The following is a 23115-nucleotide window of genomic DNA, read 5'->3' on the forward strand; positions in this document are numbered from 1 at the left end:
TTTCTTAGAAAAATTTCTGGTTTAACCATTTCATATTGGAATCATGGACTAATCAGTGAATTTTTTTTTCTAAAGATTGGCACCTGAGCTGATAACTGTTGCCAATCTTCTTCTCCTTTTCTTTTCCCCTGCTTTTTCTTCCCAAATCCTCCCAGCACACAGCTGTGTATTTTAGTTGTGGGTCCTTCTAGCTGTGGCATGTGGGACGCTGCCTCAATGTGGCCTGATGAGCGGTGCCATGTCCACGCCCAGGATCCAAACCAGAGAAACCCTGGGCCACCGAAGTGGAGTGCACGAACCCAACCACTCAGCCACGGGGCCAGCCCCTAATCAGTGAATTTCTAAGCTGTAAGGAACCTCAGAGACCACGTTGGGCTCACCGTCTTGCCTCTGAATACTTGAATATGGAAATATAAAGGGTACTTTCATTTTGGTCACTCATGCCATCCAGGTGAATGAATAGCTGGATACTTGGAACTTTGATTTTAAATGAAATTATGACCCGTAGAAATGACAGCTGGTTTAAAAATGGACCAAAGTGTAAATAAAATGGGCAACTGATATACTTCAGTTTCCAAAGAAAATTTATAAAGAAAAGTTGTTTTACTTTGCAGCTTTCAGTCTTAAAGAAAAGACTTCATCATCTTATATGTGATGTGGCTTTCTGGGATCCTGACATCTTCACAGAATTTGACTGGCATTTCCTTCTCTTGAAAATGAATGGGCATTTTCTTACTCTGCACACTCATGAGCTTCACTTCCAGGGGGCCCAACTTTACGTAATCCTGCGGTGAACAGATGTAGAAGAGAAGAGGAGAGGTTATTCTGCAAGTTGCCACTCTCAATAGATTAGGTTTTCTTTACTATGGTTGGCCTTTATCTGACAGATTTCATTGCCCTTCTAATTGCCTGAATGCTGGACAACATGTGAAACACGAGAGCTACTGTAAATAAAAAACGGCTCAGTAAACTTATATACCCTGTGGGGCATGTAGCCAAGATCTCCCAAAGAGCAGGCAGCAAGGCTGGCAGGCCTGTCTTTCGGGGGGTTGGATGGGGGAACTAGCTGGAGTGGGGAGATACTATCCCCTGCAAGCTCTTTAACTGGTAAAATATTTCTTATAAGGCCACAGTCCTATTAGATCAGTGCTCCATCTTTATGATCTCATTTAACCTTAATTACCTCCTAAAGACCCTATCTCCAGATACACTCACCTTGGATATTACAGCTTCAACATATGAATTTGGGGTGGTGGGGGAGACACAATTCTGTCCATAGCCTACATAATGCCATTTATACCACATCAAAAGCTTCCGTGGAAAGTAAGAAGGTCTTTCATCCAACCAAATGGTATGCAATTTTGGAATTTTGTAGACGGTTGTCCATTAGCCTGACATCATCGTAACATATCAGGCATCATGATTCCAAGATACTGTTGGGTGTGTTTGAATGCTCTAGAGACTAGAATTTTAGTGTTTAAATTGTCACTTGATAGTAGCAGGACTGAGCTGTACTTAGTTAAAATGGTTTTTGTTGATTTATTCAATTTCTTCTGCTTTCTTACATCACTCTTTCTCCTACCAGACTTAAATTCTAGGAGAAGTTTTAAAGGTATTGATAGAACCAAGAAGGAAAATATCAAGGGGTGGATGTGGGGGTAATTGGAATGTACCAAAAGGTTTTAAAATTAAAAGGCTTGATACTCTAGGTTTCACCTAATGGTATATGTGGCAGTTTCTACTTTCCATAGATGGCCACACTAATAGATATCCGATCATTTCTTACAATGAGATACTCCTTCCTCTTTCAAGGTGCAGGAGCTACACTCCCTTCCCTTGGGTGGAACTTTGTAACTATATCAACCAATAGAATTTGATGGAAGTGATGGTGGACGATTTCCAAGGCTAAGTCATACAAAACACTGCAGCTTTCATCTTGGTCTCTGGGATTGCTTTGCTCTGGGTAGGAGAAGCCAGATACCATAACACAGGGACAATAAATGTGCCCTGTGGAGAGGCCCATGTGAAGAGGAACTGAGGCCCCCAGCTTAGCCAGCATCAACTTTCTAGCCATATGAGTGAGCCACTTGGGAGTGGATCCTGCTGCCCCATTCAAGCCTTCCAATGACTGAAGCCCCAGCCAACTGCAACTGCCTGAGAGCCGGACTGAGAACTGTCCAGTGGAGCCCTTCCTGAATTCCTAACCAACAGAAGCCCTGAAAGAGAATACATGATTATGGTTATAAGCCACTAAGTTTGGGGGTAATTTATTATGTAGCATTAGATAACTTACGTGGTATACTAGTAATGGAGGTTTATAAATGAATATATGTAGCAAACTGGGCAAGGGTATGCGTGAAAACAGTGTTGAATGAGAAATGTGAATGGTGAGCCAATTTTACTAATAATTGAATTTTTCAATATCCATATTTTAGACTAATTTTATCCATTAATTAATAAAATAGCACTCTCTTAGTAGTCAAAGTTTTTTTTCTCATGAACCTTACCTTGAAATCCCGCTCATCCTCATATAGTAAGTATTTCATATCAGAGGCCCCAAACTCTATACATGAGATCTCTTTTTCATCTGTCTTTGGATACTGGCCATATTGGATGCTATCCTCATGACTAACATGTAAAGCACTGCTCCCAGCTGAGGAGCTCATCGTGTCTCTACGTTTTACTTCTGTGGGTTGCGATTTTGCCTTTCCTGGGATGAATGCAAAGAAATTAATTATGTATACATTTTGGACACATACAAATAAAAATAAAATAAATACTTTGTCATATTTTTAATTTGAAAGAAGTTTGAGAATCAGAAATGTAGAATCTATGTATTAAAGTGAGAATGAGTCTCATTTTTAGAAACTCTAAGTTGTGTTTCTTTCTGTTAGCTAATCAATTGCAGTAATCATATGGGAACTTATGTGCGTGTTGGTATTTTGTTGGGTGGCTACAATGGAACCCAAACCATGCCAGTGTAGACAATACTCTGTCCCTCTCCACCAGTATCTGTTTAATTCACTGTGAAACATAGTGACTTTGATTTGAAAATAGGACAAGACAAAGGAGATGAGTTAGGACAAGTGCTGCAAGAAGAAGAGAAATACAGGAGAGCTGGCATGTACCTATTCCCAGAACAGCTCTTGGATATGAGGTGCCTGTCCATGACCGATGCTCAGTAAGTGTTTGTTAAATTGAAAAAAAAAATCCATCATCATTATAATAAAATAATACCTATATATGTTTCTGGAAACTCCAAAGGCATTTCTTCAGGTGGCACTTCCAGTCCGGCAGCTTGGGTAAGATATAGTCGCCTAAATGAACAAATAAGAAAAGCAGTCTGTCAGTCAACAAGGATTGTACTACCTGCTCTCTAGCGTCCATCTTGCTGCTAGGTGCTGGAGACACATAGTTCAAAAATGAGACATAGTTTCTACCCCCGAGGAGCATAAGGCCCAGTGAAGTGGCCGACAGGCTGGCGGTGTTTTAGGGTGATGGTTTGTACCAAGATGGGTAATTAGCATAGTGTGCGAAGAGCTGTGGGGCAGAGAGAAGAAGCATCTGATTAAGCTTTAAGAGGTAAGGGAGAGTTTCCAGGAGGAGACGAAACCTGAGCTGAGTCTTGAAGAACCAGGGGCTGTTTGCCAAGGAAGAGCTAAGGGTGAGGGAAGGGCATTCCATGATAAGGGAATAACGCATTTAAAGTCCCAGAAAGGAAAGTGAGCATGATACCAGTTAGGTCGCTGTTGTAGTAATCCAGGTGACGAATGACAGCAGCCTGAATGGGGTGGTTTTAAAATGAAGGGAAAAAGAGAAAGACAGCGAGCAATAGGCATCCAGGGTGACATCTAGGTTCAAGCATTCACTGAGCGGCAGCCTTAGCTACAAGCCGGGCGAGTTGTCTGTCTGCTGTTGCGGCTCTCTGCACATGTATTTAATTCTGTGCTCTGCTTTTCAGATGCCCGCTGAATTTTCAGTTGGAAAATATGATGCCTTGAAAGCTCCGTATGGCTTTCCCATGAAGTTTGCCTGAAGATAACATGAAGTAATTGGACCTTTGCAAATAAGCAAACAACCCCTCATGCTTAGCAGCTCAGCAATGAAAGTGAATCCCTTGGATTACAGGCTGTCAATTATTTGAAGAACATGAATAAATTGTTATTTAAACTGCTTAAGGCTCCAGCAAATAATGTAACTACATACAATATTTATATCTGTAAAATCTTCTTAAGACTTAAGTTAGTAAAGGCTAGCTTCACGGGTAGCTCTGGTCTGCAGATAGATATGTCTGAGACTATAGAATTCTCTTTTTTCCTGGTTTTACCATTTGAATAATTAAGATCTTATGCTATAACCTTCACAAATCTGACTTCTCTCTTAATTGTTTTCTTTTTTTGAAAGATTTTTCCTTCTTCTCTCCAAAGTCCCCTGGTACATAGTTGTATATTTTTAGTTGTAGGTCCTTCTAGTTGTGGTATGTGGAATGCCGCCTCAACACGGCTTGATGAGTGGTTCTAGGTCCGTGCCCAGGATCCCAACCAGCAAAACCCTGGACCAGCGAAACCCTGGGCTGCCAAAGCTGGGGACGTGAACTTAAGCACTTAGCCACAGGGCTGGCCCCTCTCTTAATTGTTATTGTTGTCACTTTTGTACCACCATAGGGCAACAACGCTTGATATTTAATGATACAGAAAATATTTTAAAGAACTTTATTATATGAAGTTAGTGTTAGGTAGACTTGTAGGTATGGGCCCACTCAGCCTCAGTTCTGGGGCACTGGAATCCCTAGGGAGTCACTTCATCTCATGCGTCAAACAAATGCTATGGTGTTCTATGGGAGTTGTGAAGGGAAACAGTTTGTGGAGCTCTGAATGGGAACTGTAGTAACTACTAGCTAGAATACTCCATTTTTCATCCAAATAGGAAAACAGAACTTTTAATATGTCTACTGGGGATAGTTCATGTCTATTTCTCACCACCTTACTAATATTATACAGGACTGAATTCTCAACAAAGAGGTGGAAAGGGCAGTTACCATAAAATACACAATGTGTTATATTTCTTTGACTTGAAAATGGATACAGTAAAAGCTCCTGACAGATAATTAAGGGTTTACACATTTATTTGTTTCTTTATGCAGATCTTTCTAAAATGTCGCAAACACTTGCCTCAAGGAGTTTACAATCTAGCAAGGAAGCAGACATTAGATAAGTAGTCATGAGTGTGATAAATGCTAGTTACAAAGGAAAAGTTCAAGGTCCCGTGGAAGCGTCTACCAGGAGACCTAACCCAGTTCTTATAAATGTTGCCCATTTCTTTTCCCTTGAAGAGATTTTGACTTTATCTCTCCCAACTCTGAAGCAAGACTAAGCACTCATCTCTCTCACTAAAGAAAACCACCCACAAAGTGTTGATGAGCTATGTGGATTTTACTGAAGATTTTTGTGGGGAAGACAAAGGATAGTGTTAAATTGCATACAACACGGCAAACAACTTCATGAAAATCCCCATTAAAATTTTCTCATCTCCCTTCCTGCCCTTGCCAAGTTCTCTCTGGCCAGTGAAGGAATTCCCTTCTGTTATAATTAGCACGTCACATCCATGTCAGCACCAGATCAAATACAGCAGACTGAGCTGACTGAAGCAGGAAGCAGAGTTGGCAGTTTAGAGGGTGGCTCTTTCCTGAGGTTTGGCCAGTTCTGAAAAGAGGATAGCGGACAGCAGGTAGCACAGTGTTAGAAGCTATAGCACCAGCAACAGCCGGCAGAGATCAGACATGATTACAAAGAAGGCGGCAGCACCAGCAGATGGCAAGTCTTAGAGGCAGGAGAGGAGTGTGGAAGCTGGAGACCTGATCATAGAAAGGAGGGCTGGCAAAAGACAGCATTGCCTTCTGGGGGGACAGTAAAACCCCCACCCCCGGGGGCCCTTCAGATTTGTGAAGGTTATAGCATAAGTCTGGGCTCAAAGGCATCAGACTGGAAACACAGGAGTCCATTCAGCCTGATGATTCATTCAGCCTTGGCGCCCACATCATCCACATTGGTATCTACCTCTCCAGGGCAGCACACGTAAATTGTGGAAGGCAGGCAGGTGGCCTCTTTCTCTACCTTGTCCCACTCAGCTTTCCACTATCAAGTAGTTGCACTGTCTCCCAGGTTCCTCCAATCTTGTATCCTGACATCCATCACTTATCCAAGCCAACAAAAACCTCACAACCTACCTGTATCCAGCCTTCTTAGAACATATTAGAAAGTTTGTAAACAACAAATACCTTACTATGTCTCAAATAGCATTTTTCCATGCCATGCAAGCAACAGGAACTACTTCGGTTGGAATATTTTCCTGGCCTTTCTACCATGTTGAACTTCTTTGCTTTAATTCCTAGACCCAGACATTTCTCTCCCCATCTTGCACATGTACACACTACAATTGTGTGATTTATATCCTCTCTCTTACTAAACATGTTGCTATTTAGATTATTTCCTGTTTCTGATGACAAATAAAAATGGCAAGTAATAGGATATATTGGGGTATATGAGGAAGCCATTTTGTGTAAACCTAATTTGGCCTGACCTTGTCTTTCCAAAAGGGCCTGACTGCGGCCCTTGAGCATGCATTGTATATCTGCTTTAGATATTCCCTACGGAAGAGCAAAGACCCTTGAGATAAAGGTGCAACTTCCCTCCCCCTCCTAACGTTGGCATTTCTTTAAGGATTAAGCATCTTTCCTTAGGCTAGAAACTGATTGCTGCGCTTACCTGTGACCACCCAGCTCAAGACAATAGACTTGCCTTCTGCTACGCCCTCCGAGAGAGCAGACCCACTACCTGCTGTGTCCATCAAGTGCTGTGCCGACAGGGCAATCTTGTAACTATTGTGGGAGGGAGATTTCAATCATATGTGAAACGTCCTGTCTGGGGGTATATAACCACTCTGTATACCTCACTTCTTTGGTGCCCTTTCTTCCTTCGGGAAGAAAGGCCCCAGGCAATGGTCCTCAGATTTCAGCTCAGAATAAACTCTCCCAAATTTTCATTTATAGATTGGTTATGGATTATTTTCGTTGACACTGACTACTTGTCTAAATTATGAATGCCACTTTGAACTGTTCTGTTTTTTTTTTTTTGCAGGGAAGGATTCACCCTGAGCTAACATCTGTTGCCATTCTTCTTCCTTGTATTTTTTTTTTCCTCCCCAAAGCTCCCCAGTGCATGGTTGTATATCCTAGTTGTAAGTCCTTCTGGTTCTTTATGTGAGCTGCTGCCACAGCACAGCAACTGACAGATGGATGGTGTGGTTTGTGACCAGGAAACAAATTGGGGCCGCCGAAGCAGTGAGAGTGCTGAACTTTAACCTCTAGGCCATCAGGGCTGACTCCACTTTGAGTTTTAACTCTATATTCCAGGGTCCTAGTTTCGATCAAGAGTAGTATACTGAGACTTCTTTTGTCAGGTGAGGAAAAGAGATAATCTAAAACACAAAGCCATGTGCATATTTGGTTTCTCTTGTGCAGGAATAAATGTGACTTGGAATGTCAGGCTATTTTCTCTGCTTAGAAAGTAGTTTGACTCTTTCATTAACTACCAAAAGAAACAATTCTATATCCACAAGGTAACCAGAGATCCAGAACACCTCCAGGAAGCTACCACAAAGTTGACCACTCCCTCCTTTGTGCTAACTCTGCCCTCAAGTATCTTCAGTGGCACTGTCATGCATTTATTTTCATGCGCATTTCCCCTACCGGCCTGGAGGTTTCTGAAGGTCAGCAGTTGTGACATTCATGTTAAGCGTTTGCTATTATGAATACTGTGCATTGCAAGTCAAAGTTTGCACTGTACAATGGTCAACTGTAACGATCTTATACCTTCACCCTGGCTATTTTGTGAGTTCCTTTCTTTCCAACTATTGCAATCTGGCTGGAGCACTAAAGAAATCATCTTAAAAAACAACAACTTTTTACAGATACAAATGTTTACAAAATACTTTCTAGATATGTTAATGGCTCTCACCTGGGTATTTTAAGATCCACGAGTCTACAGTTGAATAGTTGCTCAATAAGCACCAAATTTTCTTCTTCCAGTTCATAAATAGTGTTTTCCAATTCTTCAACTTCCTTCTTGTGATTTGCAATCTGTTCTCAGAAGAAGAGAATGGATGTTGGTACCTAGTGACTTAGCTCTGCTTCGCCTTAAGAAATTCAGCTCCTAAAAGTGCATTTGCCTGAGGGGAAGATCCATCCTATATTATTTATTAGTGGGTTTGCTTTGTCCTCCTCTGCTAAGAAGGAATGGGTGGGACTCTTCCCGGTCGTTTACAGAACTTGTTTGCATGGTTAGGCAGTTAGTGCTGAAGGGCAGGAGTTGTCCTTCCTTACCCTTCAAAAACATCACGGGACTTATATATGAGCTAGAGGCAGAGATAAATAAGAAAATAAGACTAATTTATTTATCAATATGGTATTTGAGTAGTTAAATTATAAACAGCACAGAAAACTAATAACACCAGAAAAAAATACTATAACATGGCATTTTTAAAAAGAGAAGTACAGGCATAGTAGTCCTTTGTATCAGCCTCTATAATATAATTATATTTTCTCTGACTGCTGGGGTAGTTCTGAGAAATATCAGGTAGATAAAATATTGTTCATTCATTCATTCATTCATTCAATTGTACTGTATGCCTATTACGTGTCAGACACTACAGTCCACTTTGAAACAAAGGATCAACAAAATACTGTAACTTTCAAGGATCTGTTAGCCTAGTGGGAAAGATGGTGATAAAAACAGAGAACAGTGTGATGCAAGCATAATGGAAGCTGCTGTGAGAGGAGACAGAGGTTCACCTTCTGTATGCCAGGTATGAGGGGGTAAGGGAGAACTGATGGAATGGATGACATCTAATCTGGATCTTGAAGTCCAAGTTGGGATTCTCTAGGCCAACAAGAGAGGGTGCATTCTAGGCAGAAGGAACCACATGTGAAAAGGCACAATTATTTTGGTGTGGGTATCTACAAAGCGGGAGTGGGAAGAAGTAGGAGAGGAACTGGACAATTAGGGAAGAGCCAAATAATGCTAAAGAGGCTGGTTTTATTTTGCAGGAGATGGAAGGTCATTGATAGATATAGAAGGGTTAACTACCTTTACTGAAGAAATATGGTTAACTCAAATATGAACAAAATTTGCTGGTTCTATTAGTAGAGTTCCCATCAGTCTTTAAGAAGTGTCTTGATAAGTTTTGTCTAAAGAAGGCTTGATAGTTGGAAGAATATATAGAAGAATGCTACTAGATATAACCCCCAACCCACTTCTGCCCACCCAAAACAGCATGAGCTATATGGGTGCGGGATCGAGAGGTGCTCACGGGGAGAGATGAGGACAATAGAAGAATTAGAAGTAAGAGTATAAAATAGAAAGGGATAGGCTGGTGTGAATAAAGAAAGGTAAACTGGAAAAGGTAAGTGTCTGGAGAGAATATGATGAAACAAAGGCTCAGGGGGTTAGATTCAGTATCTCTTGTTAGGAGTTGCGAAGAGTATAACCGAGATGAGTACTCAGAAAGACATGACCAACATTTTTGATTTGTAATTGAGATTTAACTATTATATTTTGGAATCTGGAAGCATTCAGTATATTACCACATGTATATCTCTATCACAAAAGTCATTTAATAAATGCTTTATTCTTTCTATGGGCAGGGTTCTGTGCTAGATGTAGAAGAATACGAAAGTGAATAAGGCACGGCTCCTCCCCTCATAAGAGTTTACAATCCAGTGAACAAATATGCAAATAATTGTAATATAAAACAATACCAATGCCATAGAAAAGGCTCAAATGCTGCTGGTGACTTGGAGTTAGAAAGAAAAGCATATATTATTTACCTGCCTTAAACAATTTAGCAAAACATTTTAAGTCCATTATACTAAATTACAGAGCCAGGGGTTGTGCGTTAGGATCTCGTATGGTGAGAGATAATCAGCTTGATTGCAGTATTGAATGCCTTAAGGAAAAGTTTATAGTTTTCAAATGTCAAAGGATGAGAAAGGAATTATAGTTAGAGGTTGTAAACAGAAAGAATTAAAGGATGTTTGGAAATGTTTGACCTAAGGCTTGGCATGCTTGGGAGGCAGAACACACAATTCTTGGTCTCCTTCCAAAGCTGGTAATGAGGGCCCTTTTGGAGGAGTTTAAGTCCAATCTTTCAAGCTAATGATATCCTGTGACATCACCTACCGTCTTAGAGTATAAGCAAGGTTATCATCAACTGCTATCTCCCTTCCAGCATTTTGAAATGTTAGGGAAATGAAAACTAGTTCCTCTTCATAGCCATACAAATACATTTAGATTTCTGGGGTAAGAAAGTGGAAAGGAGGAAGTAGAAGACCACATCTTCCTCCCCATCCCGGCTCCTCCCCAAATACCCAAGAAATGTACTTAAGAAATTAGGAAAGACAATTTAGTTAAAACTCTTATAAGTCAGGGACCTAGGATCCTTAATTAAATATATGCTCTTGATTTTCCCCTGCCAGATCCAAGTTTGCTTTATGCCTCCCCACACTCGAAACTCTGATTGCTAACCTCTTTGAATCCTATTGTCTAGTTTTTCTGGCTTTCCCTTTGTTAAGTTATTCTAAGTCATTTGGAAATGTCAATTTTCTTCATTTCCCTAATAAGCATGCTAAATAAAGCCAGATAATGACAGTCATGTATAGGACATCTCATATCCTTTCCAGAGGATCTAAGTTTTTAGTTATTCTTGGGAGTTAGTTAAATGGAGAAATTTTTAAGAAGTGACCCACTCTAAACCTTCTTCAAAGAAATTAATTGACATACATTGTTCTATTTCCAGGCAATTTTCAATTCTTGTGATAGTACTTATAACCAGAAATGGTTTTAATTAATTTTGTGAGTAAATTTAATAATGGTAAAATGGATATTTATTGGAACAAAGAAATTTATCTATTGAATTACCTTAAAATGATTTATCCTTTTTTACTAAGCTTTTTGCTCATGATTCAATTAAACTTGACTTTTTTCTGTCTTTTATTTCCATTGAATTATGAAAAGTAAAAAATAAGACAAAACAAAACATAATTTATGCCTGTAGTAGGAAGGACCAAGGCACCAAAACAGCCTTTCTTATCAGTCAAATATAAATTTTTGTAGTCATCTTCTTGAAACCTAATCTCTATGCATCTTACAAGATTTAAGATTTGAATTGTTAAATTATTATCTTAAGATCATACTGTTGTATTTAATAAAAGCAAAAGAATGGAATTCCTCCCTAATATTCTTTAACTGTTAAGCTAACTTTGAGTTTTTTTAAATTGATACTTATTTTTTAAAATTGGGGATTCATCTTGATTAGTTTTTGGAAATAGTATGGACTGCTTCTATTCACCATGACTTCATAAAGGCAATTTAAAGATAATTGTCGATATCACAGAAAGCATACTAATTTTTAAATCCTTGTTTCATAGACTCACCAACTCTATTCAATCAAATAGGGGGCAATAAAAAGAGAAGAGGAAAGCTGACAGTGACATTTTTACCTCAGGGGTCTGAGCAGATTGTGAAAAAGGAATGCAGGAAGAGAAAATTTAAGGGAAGTTTAATGAGTTCTGCTTGAGGAACGTTGTGTTTGAAGGGCCTTTGGGACATCTATGTGGAAATATTTGTCAGACAAAGAAAAATACAGATTCAGAGCTAAGGACACACACAAGTTAGTGCTGAGGATGTACCTTTGAGAATCATGTACAAATAACTTGCTAACAAGAGCTTTATGTAGTTGAAGTGAATTCTGTCAAAAGATAGTGAATTTTCTTTCACAGATGGCGCCTAAGCAAAGGTTGTGTGGCTACCTGCCTGGAGGTAAAGGGAATTTCAAAGTTGTGAGTTTTGCACATCCTCTGTAGCATTCTTGTAATATGTGGACCAAAGATTATCTGTCTGTGTCATCCAAGAACATGCTCTCAAATCTTGACCTAACATCTAAGCCATGTATTTGATTCATCCCTCCAATGAATATATCTACACTCATGGACATTCTTTCATTCAATAACTATTTAATGAACATAGATTATTCATTAGGTTTCATGGATATATAGTTGAAAAGGTATAGCATGCTCTGTGCAGTGAAGAGACAGATGCAAAAACAATTTCAACATATTTTAGCAGGATTACAATGAAACAAGAGAGCACTGGGGAAAAAGCACTCAAGACTTCCTGGAGGGGTTACAAAATGATTCACAACGAAATTGATAATCAGAGTCTGTGCCTAAAGAATGAGTTGGAGTTTTCCAGGCAGATATGGGTAAGGAAGTAAGGAGATAAGGGCAGAGGGACTAGTATGTACAATATAACAGGAACAGGGCAGTACCTCATAACAAAGAAGGTCTAGAAGTCCTCACATCCAGCAAGAGCAGTCCTGTAGCACTGGTATAGGGAGACAGGTGGACAGTTGAGTCTAAGGCAGCACAGGGGGTCCCCTAGTTCCTGCATACTCTCCAGGAGGAGGTATGGAGACAGCCTGAGGACCAAGCTGGGATGGGATGTAGAGACTGCAGTGGGCGGGGACATCTTGACCATTGACAAATGGCTGTCACTGTTGGTTTGGTGTTGGTTGCAACACAATGTCCAAAAGGCCAGAGCAGTCCATTTCAGAAGTCACCAGTGCAGGGAGCAGATCAAAACACTTTTCTACAGCAGAAAGGCAGAAGGAGCAAGGATCTGAAGGAAAGCCCCTAGATCTGAGCCCTCTTTAGTAACATGCCCCACAAGAGGGCATGTAAGCCCTACCTCCCTGTACATCAAGGGTCCATCTTAGAGAAGAGCAGGGGGAGGAAAGGAAATTTAGAAGATTAAATGTTTATCCAAAGGAAACCATGTCATTCCAAAGAGGCAATTTGAAACAGCAGAGAATGAGGTTAGAATAATCCTTTAGCTTTGTTGCCACAACCCAGAAGGAAGTAGGGTCCTAAGAAAGGCCAGATCAGCTTTAGGGCATAAAAAATGTTCATACATTTGAGGATACTGTCTGAATTGTGACAACAAAAATGACTTCTGGCTATTATTGAGATTATTTATGGTGTTCTTTGAGTAACAGCTTGTAACAGGATTAGGACTCCACTCGAATTTTCTCCTACCTCATACAGTCACAGTTCCATGCTTTTCCTATGACTTCAGCTCACTAATAAAAGTCATTTCCAGCTAAAAAAAAATAAGAAAGAAGAAATTGTTTTTAAAAATTCCACTTACCTCTTTTTTTAGCCAGTCATTCTCCCAGATCTCTCGACAGCTGCCCTTGTCAATGAACTTTATAGCGTTCTGAAAGAGAGTTTCTGTATTAAGGAAGGGTTGTCACAAGATGATTCACAATTTTAGCAATGCTGATGCACAATCAACTTATCTGATCATTCATTTTAAATTATGTTTTTCAATTACTTTGGAAAAATACCAAAAGATCTTTTGGTTCAGTTGTTCCTTCTTTGCTATCCTACTGTATTGTTTTTGCTGATTTATACTCCCTAATACAGGCAATTTAGAGACTAGACAATAGCTTGTCCATTCAATTTGGCCTCTATTCTGACTGAGTCTGACTGCTATGGTGAAATCAATCATTAGGTGATCTGCTCCACAATTAAGATGGCTAAACTGCGTGACCAAACTTTCTTCAAGTTTATGGTCACAGACACAATCCAACATATACCAAAAGCATGAATAGATTATATTACCACCTTTTTAATGGAAAGATTTCTGCATGTCAGCAATAACAATATACATATTTATAAACCTAATAGCAAATAGTTCAGGGTAGCAGGCTGTAGCTAGACAGTCTCCTAGAAAAAGGAATTTTGATGAGGAAAACAGGAAAAGGCTTACTTTGTCAGTAGGCTCAAATAAAATGTAAATTCATTTTCAATTACTTGGATATTTACTGTTTCACCCAAAGGAACTTTACAGTGGATGACAGATTGTATTTATCTTTGAGGTACTTTTATATGGATACCATGTTACAAATTCAATATTCAGTAACTGAAGGGCACAACCAAAAGAAGTGAAATTAGGAAAAATCTTCTAGATCATAAACACAGACAGAAATAATTTAAAATATGTTAAGGGTAAATTTATCTAAGTCTTTAGAGTTGGAAGATTTGCAATAAAAATTCTTTTCTGTAAATCATATTAATTAAACTAAGAGTAAATCTACATTTCCCAGGAACCAGAAACTTTTATATTCCAGCTATAACTGATAATTCTAAAGTTTCTTTGAATATAGAATTTCATTTGAACAAAAGTTAAGTTACTCATAAATGAAGTTAGTTGGCTCATGGCTTAATTCACTGACAATGGAGAAATGTATTTCAACTTTGTCTACACATTAGAGTCTCCTGGCCACTTTGAAAACTCCAGAAGCCCAGGTAATAGCCCAGGACAATTACATGAGCATCTTTGTGGGTGGGACCCAGGCACCACCTGAGTTAAACAAATTTCTCAGGTGACTCCAATATGCAGCCTAGGTTGCACAACAGTGGAATATAGGAAGTAAACTATACGCTAAAACAGCCAGATGAAATGAGGAAAATTCATTCCCACATGTGGATGGTCAGCATTATGTAGAGAAAAGAAAATGTATAGAATTGGAAAACGATTAAGAAATGTAATGATTAAGAGCAATGATCTGAAGGAGACATCTTGAATTGCACCTCTACTTCTGCCACAAAATTTCTCTGTGCCTCATTAGCGAGTCCTTACAGGCTTGTTGAGAGACTTAAGTACAAAGTGCTAGCAACGGTATCTGGAGTAGTCCTCGTTATATATCAAATATGTATACTGGAAGCATGTTTGATCTAGTTGTGCATTTTTAGTCATCTTAACTATGGTCAGATCACTTAATTGTTGATTTCACCATTTAGTCATATTCACTCAAAGTGAATATACAAAGTGGCCGAATTGTGTGGGCAGACAAACCATTGGTCACTTCTCCATAATCCTCTGTATTTGTGTAAATCAGTAAAAATCATGTAATGGGATAGTAACACTGAAGAACAACTGAACCAACAGGGAAGCAACAAACAGTAGCAACTGAAATTCAGTGGAGAAGTTTAGAAAAGGCCAGACGCTTGTGATTCTGAAGAAGGGATGTACCAGTGGGGACCTCACTGATTTAGGAGATGCTCTGGGGACAGGAGAAGGACAGTGAAAAGAAAAGAGAGTCAGACGTTTGGTCCAAAACAAAGACACTAGAAAACACGTAAGATTGGAAATTTAATCTCAAACGTTTTTTTATCCCAAATTTTTAAAACTAGAGCAATGTAGACTGTTCTCTCTTAGGTTTGGAAATGTAAGAAAGTAATTTTTAGACAAATTATATTTCATTCATCCAAAACTTTTATTTAATAATTTGTTGTAGCCATTATTATTATACTTAAAAATAACTGAATAATAATTTACTGAGCTCTTGTTCCTTATGAGGCACTGTGCTACTTAAATCATCTCCTTCAATCTTCATACTATTCTTTAAAGGTAAATATTATTATTGTCCCCTTTTTATAGATTAGGAAACTGAAGCCCAGAAAAGTCAAGTAAAAAATTCAGTTTATACATCCAGTAAGTGGTAGAACTGTGATTTAAACTAAACTGCTTAACTTCAGAAGCCAAGTTCTTAACCATTATAATGTACCACAAGAGAAAATAGGGGGAAACGTTTCGTTTTTTTTTTAAGAAAATTGAAATATACCTCTGTGGCCCATTCCTTCTTTTGGTCCAGTTGCAACAAAGTTTCTCTGATTATTCTCTTTCGAGCATCTTCCAGAGTGATTTTATATTGTTCTTTAAAAAGAAAATTAGAAGCTTTAAAAAGGACACTAGGTAAAACCATGGTGTTAGTAAATCTTATCTTCCATGATCCTCACCTCTCCTTTCTACACATTTGTTTTCCTTGAATTCTCAGGGTACATTTTTACTGAAGCATCTAGCACCTCCAATTAGAAGAAATGCTCCAATAATTTACTAACACTTCAATGTGAATTAGTTTAAGATGATATCTCTCCCACGGCTATTTGTATTTTCAAAGGATTGTCTCTCCAAAGGGAGAATTTCCAACACTTTAGTACTTGTGCGGCCATCTACCCTTCATATGGCACAACTTCTGATTCCACAACAGAATATAAAGATTTGATTATCTGCTCGAATAGCATCCTGGTGCAGTGACATTAAGGCTGCTTTAGAGAGTGGAGAGAAATAAAGCTGGATAAATGAGTCCAGTTTGTTCAATCTTCTGTTCAACAAATCATCATCAAGCTCTTTTAACATGCATGACACCATTTAAGGCACTGGGAGTGTTGCCTGCCCTTATGACGTGAACATCGTAGTGGAGAAGTCAGAACATAAATAAGTAAATAAGCAAATAAATAATATTTCAGGTGGCGACGTGATGAAGAAAAACTAAAATTCTTTAGTTTAGATAGGCTGATCAGGGAAAGGTTTTTTGAGGAGGTAACATTTGAGCAAAGATTGAATAAAGGGAAGTAGTCAGGCACGTGCACCAGAAGGGAACTGTACTACAAATGAGTTCATCTGAGAATAATCAAAAGTTAGCTGTGTTTTATGATAACATCTATGTTCTATGTCCCCATTAGTTGTGTTATATTCATAACATCTGAAGGATAATTATTTGGAAGTCAGAGAGTATTTCCTATATAAATGATGTTGACAATATGGTTGCGAGATTTTTGGACTGGTCCACAGAAACCCATTTAACTTATTCTGTAACTAAATAGTGTTGTACTTGTCATGCTGTGGAACATAACTGCTATTTAGGACACTGTTCCAAAGGGAAAATATTCTCCACAGAACAAATTAGCCAAAGCAGAACTCTAAGACCTTAGGCTACAGGGAAGGAGATATGCTAGTTTGGTCTTTCAATAGACCCGGAGCCAAGGCTCTGGAAAGGGGGCCAGGGAGCCAGGCAGGAGTTATTCAGCCCTCAGCTGTACTTTGTATTGGCATAACTGCTCTCCTGTTCGATGAAAACTCTGAAATGGAGTGTAAAAATTTCTCTTCCATATCTTTATATTACTGCAGTCCCTGAGACACCACAGAAAATATTTTGAAGAAAATCAAATTTGGCAAACTGCAAGTTTTTGATGGACAGGGATCTGAGGCTTTGGCATCAGGGTAGCAGCAGCAAATGATGGCACTTCAGCAGCAACTTTGGTGGGGAGGGGAAGAGGGAGTAAAAAAAAAAAGAAGAGGAGAGCTCTCCCAAGTTGTGAAGCGGCCAGGAAGGGGGCTGGGAGAGGTCAGTTTCTGTCCTAATACAGTTGGAACAAGAGTGCCTGACTGAGGAAGTGGTTTATAAACAAGCAAATTCATTAGGTTTGGGAGACTAGTCTAACTTGACATCTGGAGAATAAGAAAATGGAAGTCTTCATTTATTTTAACCTACGTATGCTCATCTACATAACTTGTATTTTTCTTCCTCTTATTCAAAGTAACCACTTGAATAATTTTGTGTGTGTGTGAGGAAAATTGTCCCTGAGCTACCATCTCTTGCCAATCTTCCTCTTTTTGCTTGAGGAAGATTGTCCCTGAGCTAACATCTGTGCCAATCCTCCTCTGCTGTGTATGTGAGATGCTGCCACAGCATGGCTTGATGTATAGTGTGTAGGTCCACACCTGGGATCTGAATCTGCATGCCCTAGGCTCCCGAAGCAAGAGCATGCAAACTTAACCACTACATCACTGGGCCAGCCCCCTACTCAAATATTTTAATCATTCCAATCTCATTTCTGATGGAATTTCTTTTTCACTTCAAGACCTAGTCCATCAGACTAATGCTGGCTATTTGTTTGAAACTTCTACCCAACAAAACACAACAATCAATCTAAAAGTTGCAATGGATCAGGAGTTTAGCTATAATGGATTTTACATTCTTAGTATCTGAAACCATAAAACCTGGAGTTTGATAACATTAACTATTAATGCTCTGCTGTAAATCATAAAAAATAGATTACCAAATACACTCTGACTAAAGCTGTAACTCCCTCTATTGCCATATTAATACTGAAAAAGCGATAATAACATCCAACTCTGTTCCAAATTCTATATAAAATTCTGTAGACTGTTTCTTCTTAAAAGAAAAGTAACCAGCACAAAGGAAGATGTGAAAATCTCCTTTGTGATTCAGATGATGCTTTGGGTAACAACTATTAACCATTCACTTGTGAATATAGACAAAGAAATGGGGAGTATGTAAAAGTCTCTTTCTCATTAAAATTTGAGACATTGCAAGTAGGAGCTTGGGAGATTATGACTTCGTGCCTTACACTCCTGGCTGCTCAGATGCCTACTCTAATGTGGTCATTTCGCAGAAGCTGACTGCAAGACCATGCTGGCTGCAACTTATTTGTATTGTTCTGCCTTCCCTATTGTGTCTGGCTCTGCTTTGGTTCACTCCACCACAGCTTTTTGGGAGTCTTGTCCACTCTTCACACACTCTGGGTGTCACACAGCTTCATCATGCTGATCCGCTCCTGTGGTATGGCCTCCTTTCAGCCCCCTCTGCAGAAAATTGAACAAGGACAGGTGGAAATACTGGCCAGGTAGCAATCTCTTCAGGCATAGCGTGTGTTCGAGAGCCATCCCTAACTCATTGAATCATAGAGTAGATCAAGATAATGAATTAAGTTTATATGAGAAGATCACTCTTCCTATTTTAAAAATGCAAAATGAAGGAATGCTGGATAAATTATTTAAAAAATTTTAAACATATCAGATATATCATAAAATATAAACAATAAATATTTTAAAAGTGTGGTACTGGTACACAAATACATAGACAGATCAGTGGAACAGAATAGAAAGTATAGGAAGAGATCAAAATACACATGGGAAATTAAAGTATGATAAAGTCAGCATTTCAAATCAGTAGGGTAAAAATGGACTATTTGATAAATGATGTTGGGACAACGGGAAAACCATCTGGCAAAAAATAAAGTTGGTTTCCTACCTCACAAAAAACCCAAACACATCAAAGATTTAAATAGAAAAATCAAGCCGTAAAAATTCTAGAAGAAAATGTTGGAGAATTCATTTATAATCTCAGAAATCATAAATCAAAGACTGATAAGTTGGGCACTATAAAACTGCAAAATTTTCTCATAACTACACCCCACAAACTAAAGACAAAAGTGGAAAATTTTTGTACTTCTATCACAGTCGAACTAATTTCCTTAAAATGTAAATTGCTTCACAAAACAATAGAAAAATGGGCGAAGGATGTGAACAGATGGTTCACAGAAAAGGAAATTCATATGGTTCTTGAACTTATGAAGAGAGATTCACTATGGCTTATAATAAGAGAAACGGAAATTAAAGCTGCAATGAGATGCTGTTTTGTACCTATAAGTCTGGCAAAGAACAAAAAGTTGGCTAACATTCCCTGTTGTTGAAGATGTGGGAAAACAGGCATCCTCATGCAGGCCAGGGGAGAGAACTTGGTACAACCTCTATTGAGGGTCACAACTGTCAAAGCAAAAATAAATGGACTGTTTGGGCCAGCCATTCCTCTTTAGAGATTTACATAAATACAAGGATACTCACTGAAGTAAAATGAGGTATATGTAAGGATATTCATTGGAGCTTTATTTATAATAGTAAAAGACAAGAAACAAACTAAATGCTTATGAGTAGGGGACCCGGTAAAAAATTTCTAGTACTAGAAAACAAAGTAACCATTGGAAGAATGAGGAAGTACTAATACATACAGATCTATAAGGAAGTCCATATTGTTACATGAAAAAGCAAGTTAAAAATTCTGTCTGTAGCATGCTGTGTACATATTTATATATGCGTAGATATCTCTGAAAGGCTACACAAGGAACTGGTGATACTAGTTTTATCTAGAGAGAGGATGTGAGTGGCTGGGGGAATAGACAGGAGTAAGAGAGTGTCACTTTTATTCTCTACTTTTCTTTTGGGAAGAGAACATTTTGAAAAATTGGAACTCCAAGCCCAGACTGATTTGGGGCCAAATTTATACTACCATAGTGGTGCAAAGGCCCTGAGCTGCGAAATTTACACAAAAATTGGCCCAGAAGCAGAATGGCATCTTCTGCTTCCATGTCCGATGGGCCCCAGCAGGGGAAAATGGGAATGAACCCACCTGAATTCCTCCACAACATAGGGCATCATCACCAGCTGGGCTCAGAACGGTCATCCACCCACAGAATTCTTTTGGGTCAGATTTCTCCCATTTATTTTGTCCTATGGCTTTCCTGTCTCTGGATCTCTGATGTTCTTTGAAGCCACCATGCTTGCCTCAGTGACAGGTGGCCTCATGGTCCCCAGATCTAGTCCTGGTAAGCTTCACCATGCCCGATACCGTCCTGCTCCACACCTTCTCCACTTCCCATCTCACTTTTGTTCTCCAGTTTTTTTCTGACTACAATTTAGCATTTATTTGGGCATTTCTCTACACAGTAGTCCTTCCTTATCCAAGGTTCCATTTTCTGTGGTTTCAGTTACCTGTGGCCAACCTTGGTCCAAAAAACATTAAATGGAAAATTACAGAAATGAACAATTTATGTTTTAAATCGCAAGCCATTCTGAGTAGGGTCATGAAATCTTGAGCCATACTGCTTCATCCTGCCTGGGAAGTGAATCATCCCTTTGTCCAGTGTGTCCATAATATATATACTACCCACCCATTAGTCACTTAGTAGCCATCTCTATTATTACGGGATCGACTGCAGGGGCATCACAATGCTTGTGTGCAAGTAACCCTTATTTTACTTAATAATGGCCCCAAAGAGCAAGAGTAGTGATGCTGGCAACTCGGATATGCCAAAGAGAAGCCATAAAGTGCTTCTTTTAAGTGAAAATGTGAAAGTTCTAGACTTAATTAAAAAAATCATATACTGAGGTTGCTAAGATCTACAGTAACTTTTATTACAGTATATTGTTTCAATCGTTCTTTTTTTATTATTAGTTATTGTTATTAATCTCTCACTGTGCCTAATTCATAAATTAAACTTTATCATAAGTATGTATGTATAGGAAAAAACATAATATGTAGAGGGTTCAGTACTATTCGCAGGGTCAGGTATCCACTGGGGGTCTTGGAACATAGACCCCACAGATAATGGGGGACTACTGTAATGATTCTGGTTGTACAGCCTGGCTAAGTTGTCTTAGCTTACCTCAGGTGGACTCTTTTTCTACTATAACCCTACAGGACCCTCCTACTTCTGTGGAATTCTCCAGACATGCAGACACCATCCACTGAATGAAGTTTCTTTTCAAAGTTGGTTGGTCACAGGGCTTCTCCACAACTCCCCCACCCCCCAATCCCTTACTTCCCCTTCTCAGTTTCACAGGTGGTCCTGGAATAGTTCATTCACTTCCTCCCTCCACCTTTACCCTTAGGCTCATAGCTGCTTGTGCTCACAGCAGAGAGTAACGCATGATTCAGGGAGTACCCACTTTTTTTCTTTCACTAAATGTCTGTCCCTCTAAAGATTTTTTACTGAACTTGAACTAGTTTTATTGCAACTGACCTGACATTTTCTCTGCATTCTCTTTAACTGTATTGATGTCATTTTGTAAGGAGATAATGAGTTTAGCATGTTGTTCACTCCCTACATTCTTGTACTCTTCCCAATATTCCTTCTCACTGAGTTTCTCAAGAAATAGTTTCTCAGCATTACTTATTTGCATGCGCATATCTGTTGAAAGAAAATCAAGACACCATATCACTCCTATTGTCCTTGCAACCATTAAATGTTGCAATCTGATTTTATGAAGTTAAGGTCTGATATTAAAATGCTGTTACCTCATAAATACGATTTTATATTTACAATTTAAGGAAATTTAAACTATTCAAACTACCTATCTATCTATCTATCTATCCCCCACAACTCAAAATCTAAGTAAAATTAAACTTCCAATTATAAAGTAGATATGTGGTTTTGGTCTGTGATTGAGGGCTATAACAGGCAATTAACTCATACGCCCAGGAAACCACAAGTTTAAATTATTCCTGTGACAGCTTGGTAAGGGTCCTATTTTGTGCAATATATTATGTTACATATACTTTTTATTAGTAAATTGTCATTTTTCTGGCAATTATGCCTCTGGGCAAAGCTATTTCAACTTACGCCCTTCCATGGTCCTTGGCAAACATTTTTGTAAGTAAGTTGTTTGACTTTGTTATCTAAAGTTCATTTGTTTAGGCTTCCCTTGTGTGAAATGATAGCATATGATCATCATAACAACATGTCTCCCCGACTCCCGCTTAGTAAGACTTCAGAATGAAAGATAAGTTCCCTAGTTAAATATGTATAAACATTGAGCTATCTCAAGCATACAAACTTTCAGTTTGCCCTGGTGCACTTGCTAAACATGACACTCTACTCCGTCTTTAGGCTGAGTATTATGCTGCTGAATATTTTGGGAAAGGAAGCACTACAAAGAGCCAGGTACATTGAACTTAATGGCTGTTTGGCTCACCACCAGACACCATCTTGTTTGAGAACTCCTTGAGGGCAAGACCACGTCTTATTCATCTCTGTAAATTCAGCATTTAGTGCAGAGTCTGGCAATTAGTTGATTCTCAATAAATGTTTATAGAACGACTGAAGCATTCCAATCGGGTCAGAGGAATGTTCGTCAGTCCAGAGGCCCAGGACTCCAGACATGCCTTTTTCCAAAGATGTACAATAAGATAATATATTTTTAAATCCCTTAATAAATGGCACTTGTTATTGTCATTGAACAGTTAGTACTGCTATAATCCAGATGGTCAACCGTCCTCTTGCTTGAGCAGACTGCTGCCGTCTCAGCTCTGTGCCATATTCAGCTTTTGTGGGCACGGTTGGTTGGTGTCAGGGAAGACTCTGAAGGAGAAGTGGATGTAGTGGCTGTTGTTCTACTTTCCCAGAAACCCTCTCTCTTCTCTTCTGGTAACAAACTTCTCCTACCCTTTAGCAAAAAAGTAGGCCAATCGGGGCTGGCTCCGTGGCCGAGTGGTTAAGTTCGCGCGCTCCGCTGCAGGCGGCCCAGTGTTTCGTTAGTTCGAATCCTGGGCGCGGACATGGCACTGCTCATCAGA

At 39.0% G+C, this 23115-nt stretch overlaps 1 protein-coding gene across 17 annotated transcripts in view; it reads right to left on the reverse strand.

Annotated features, from left to right (window-relative positions):
- Positions 1-566: 566 nt before the first annotated feature.
- CCDC83 (coiled-coil domain containing 83) overlaps positions 567-23115 on the reverse strand; it is a 47967-nt gene continuing 25418 nt past the window's right edge. For 14 of the 17 annotated variants that reach the window (XM_070623959.1, XM_070623958.1, XM_070623962.1 and 11 more), the window contains 7 exons: positions 21563-21730; positions 15742-15833; positions 13260-13328; positions 8016-8137; positions 3238-3317; positions 2508-2710; positions 567-785 (listed from right to left, as the gene is read on the reverse strand). In XM_070623959.1, the coding sequence (XP_070480060.1) occupies positions 624-785; positions 2508-2710; positions 3238-3317; positions 8016-8137; positions 13260-13328; positions 15742-15833; positions 21563-21730 (896 nt within the window). In that variant the 3' untranslated portion in view covers positions 567-623. The remainder of the gene's footprint in view (positions 786-2507; positions 2711-3237; positions 3318-8015; positions 8138-13259; positions 13329-15741; positions 15834-21562; positions 21731-23115) is intronic. The other 3 variants (XM_070623972.1, XM_070623973.1, XM_008540183.2) reach the window with 1 other exon arrangement.

Source organism: Equus przewalskii, chromosome 6 (assembly GCF_037783145.1).
Source record: "Equus przewalskii isolate Varuska chromosome 6, EquPr2, whole genome shotgun sequence".
NCBI lineage: Eukaryota > Metazoa > Chordata > Mammalia > Perissodactyla > Equidae > Equus > Equus przewalskii.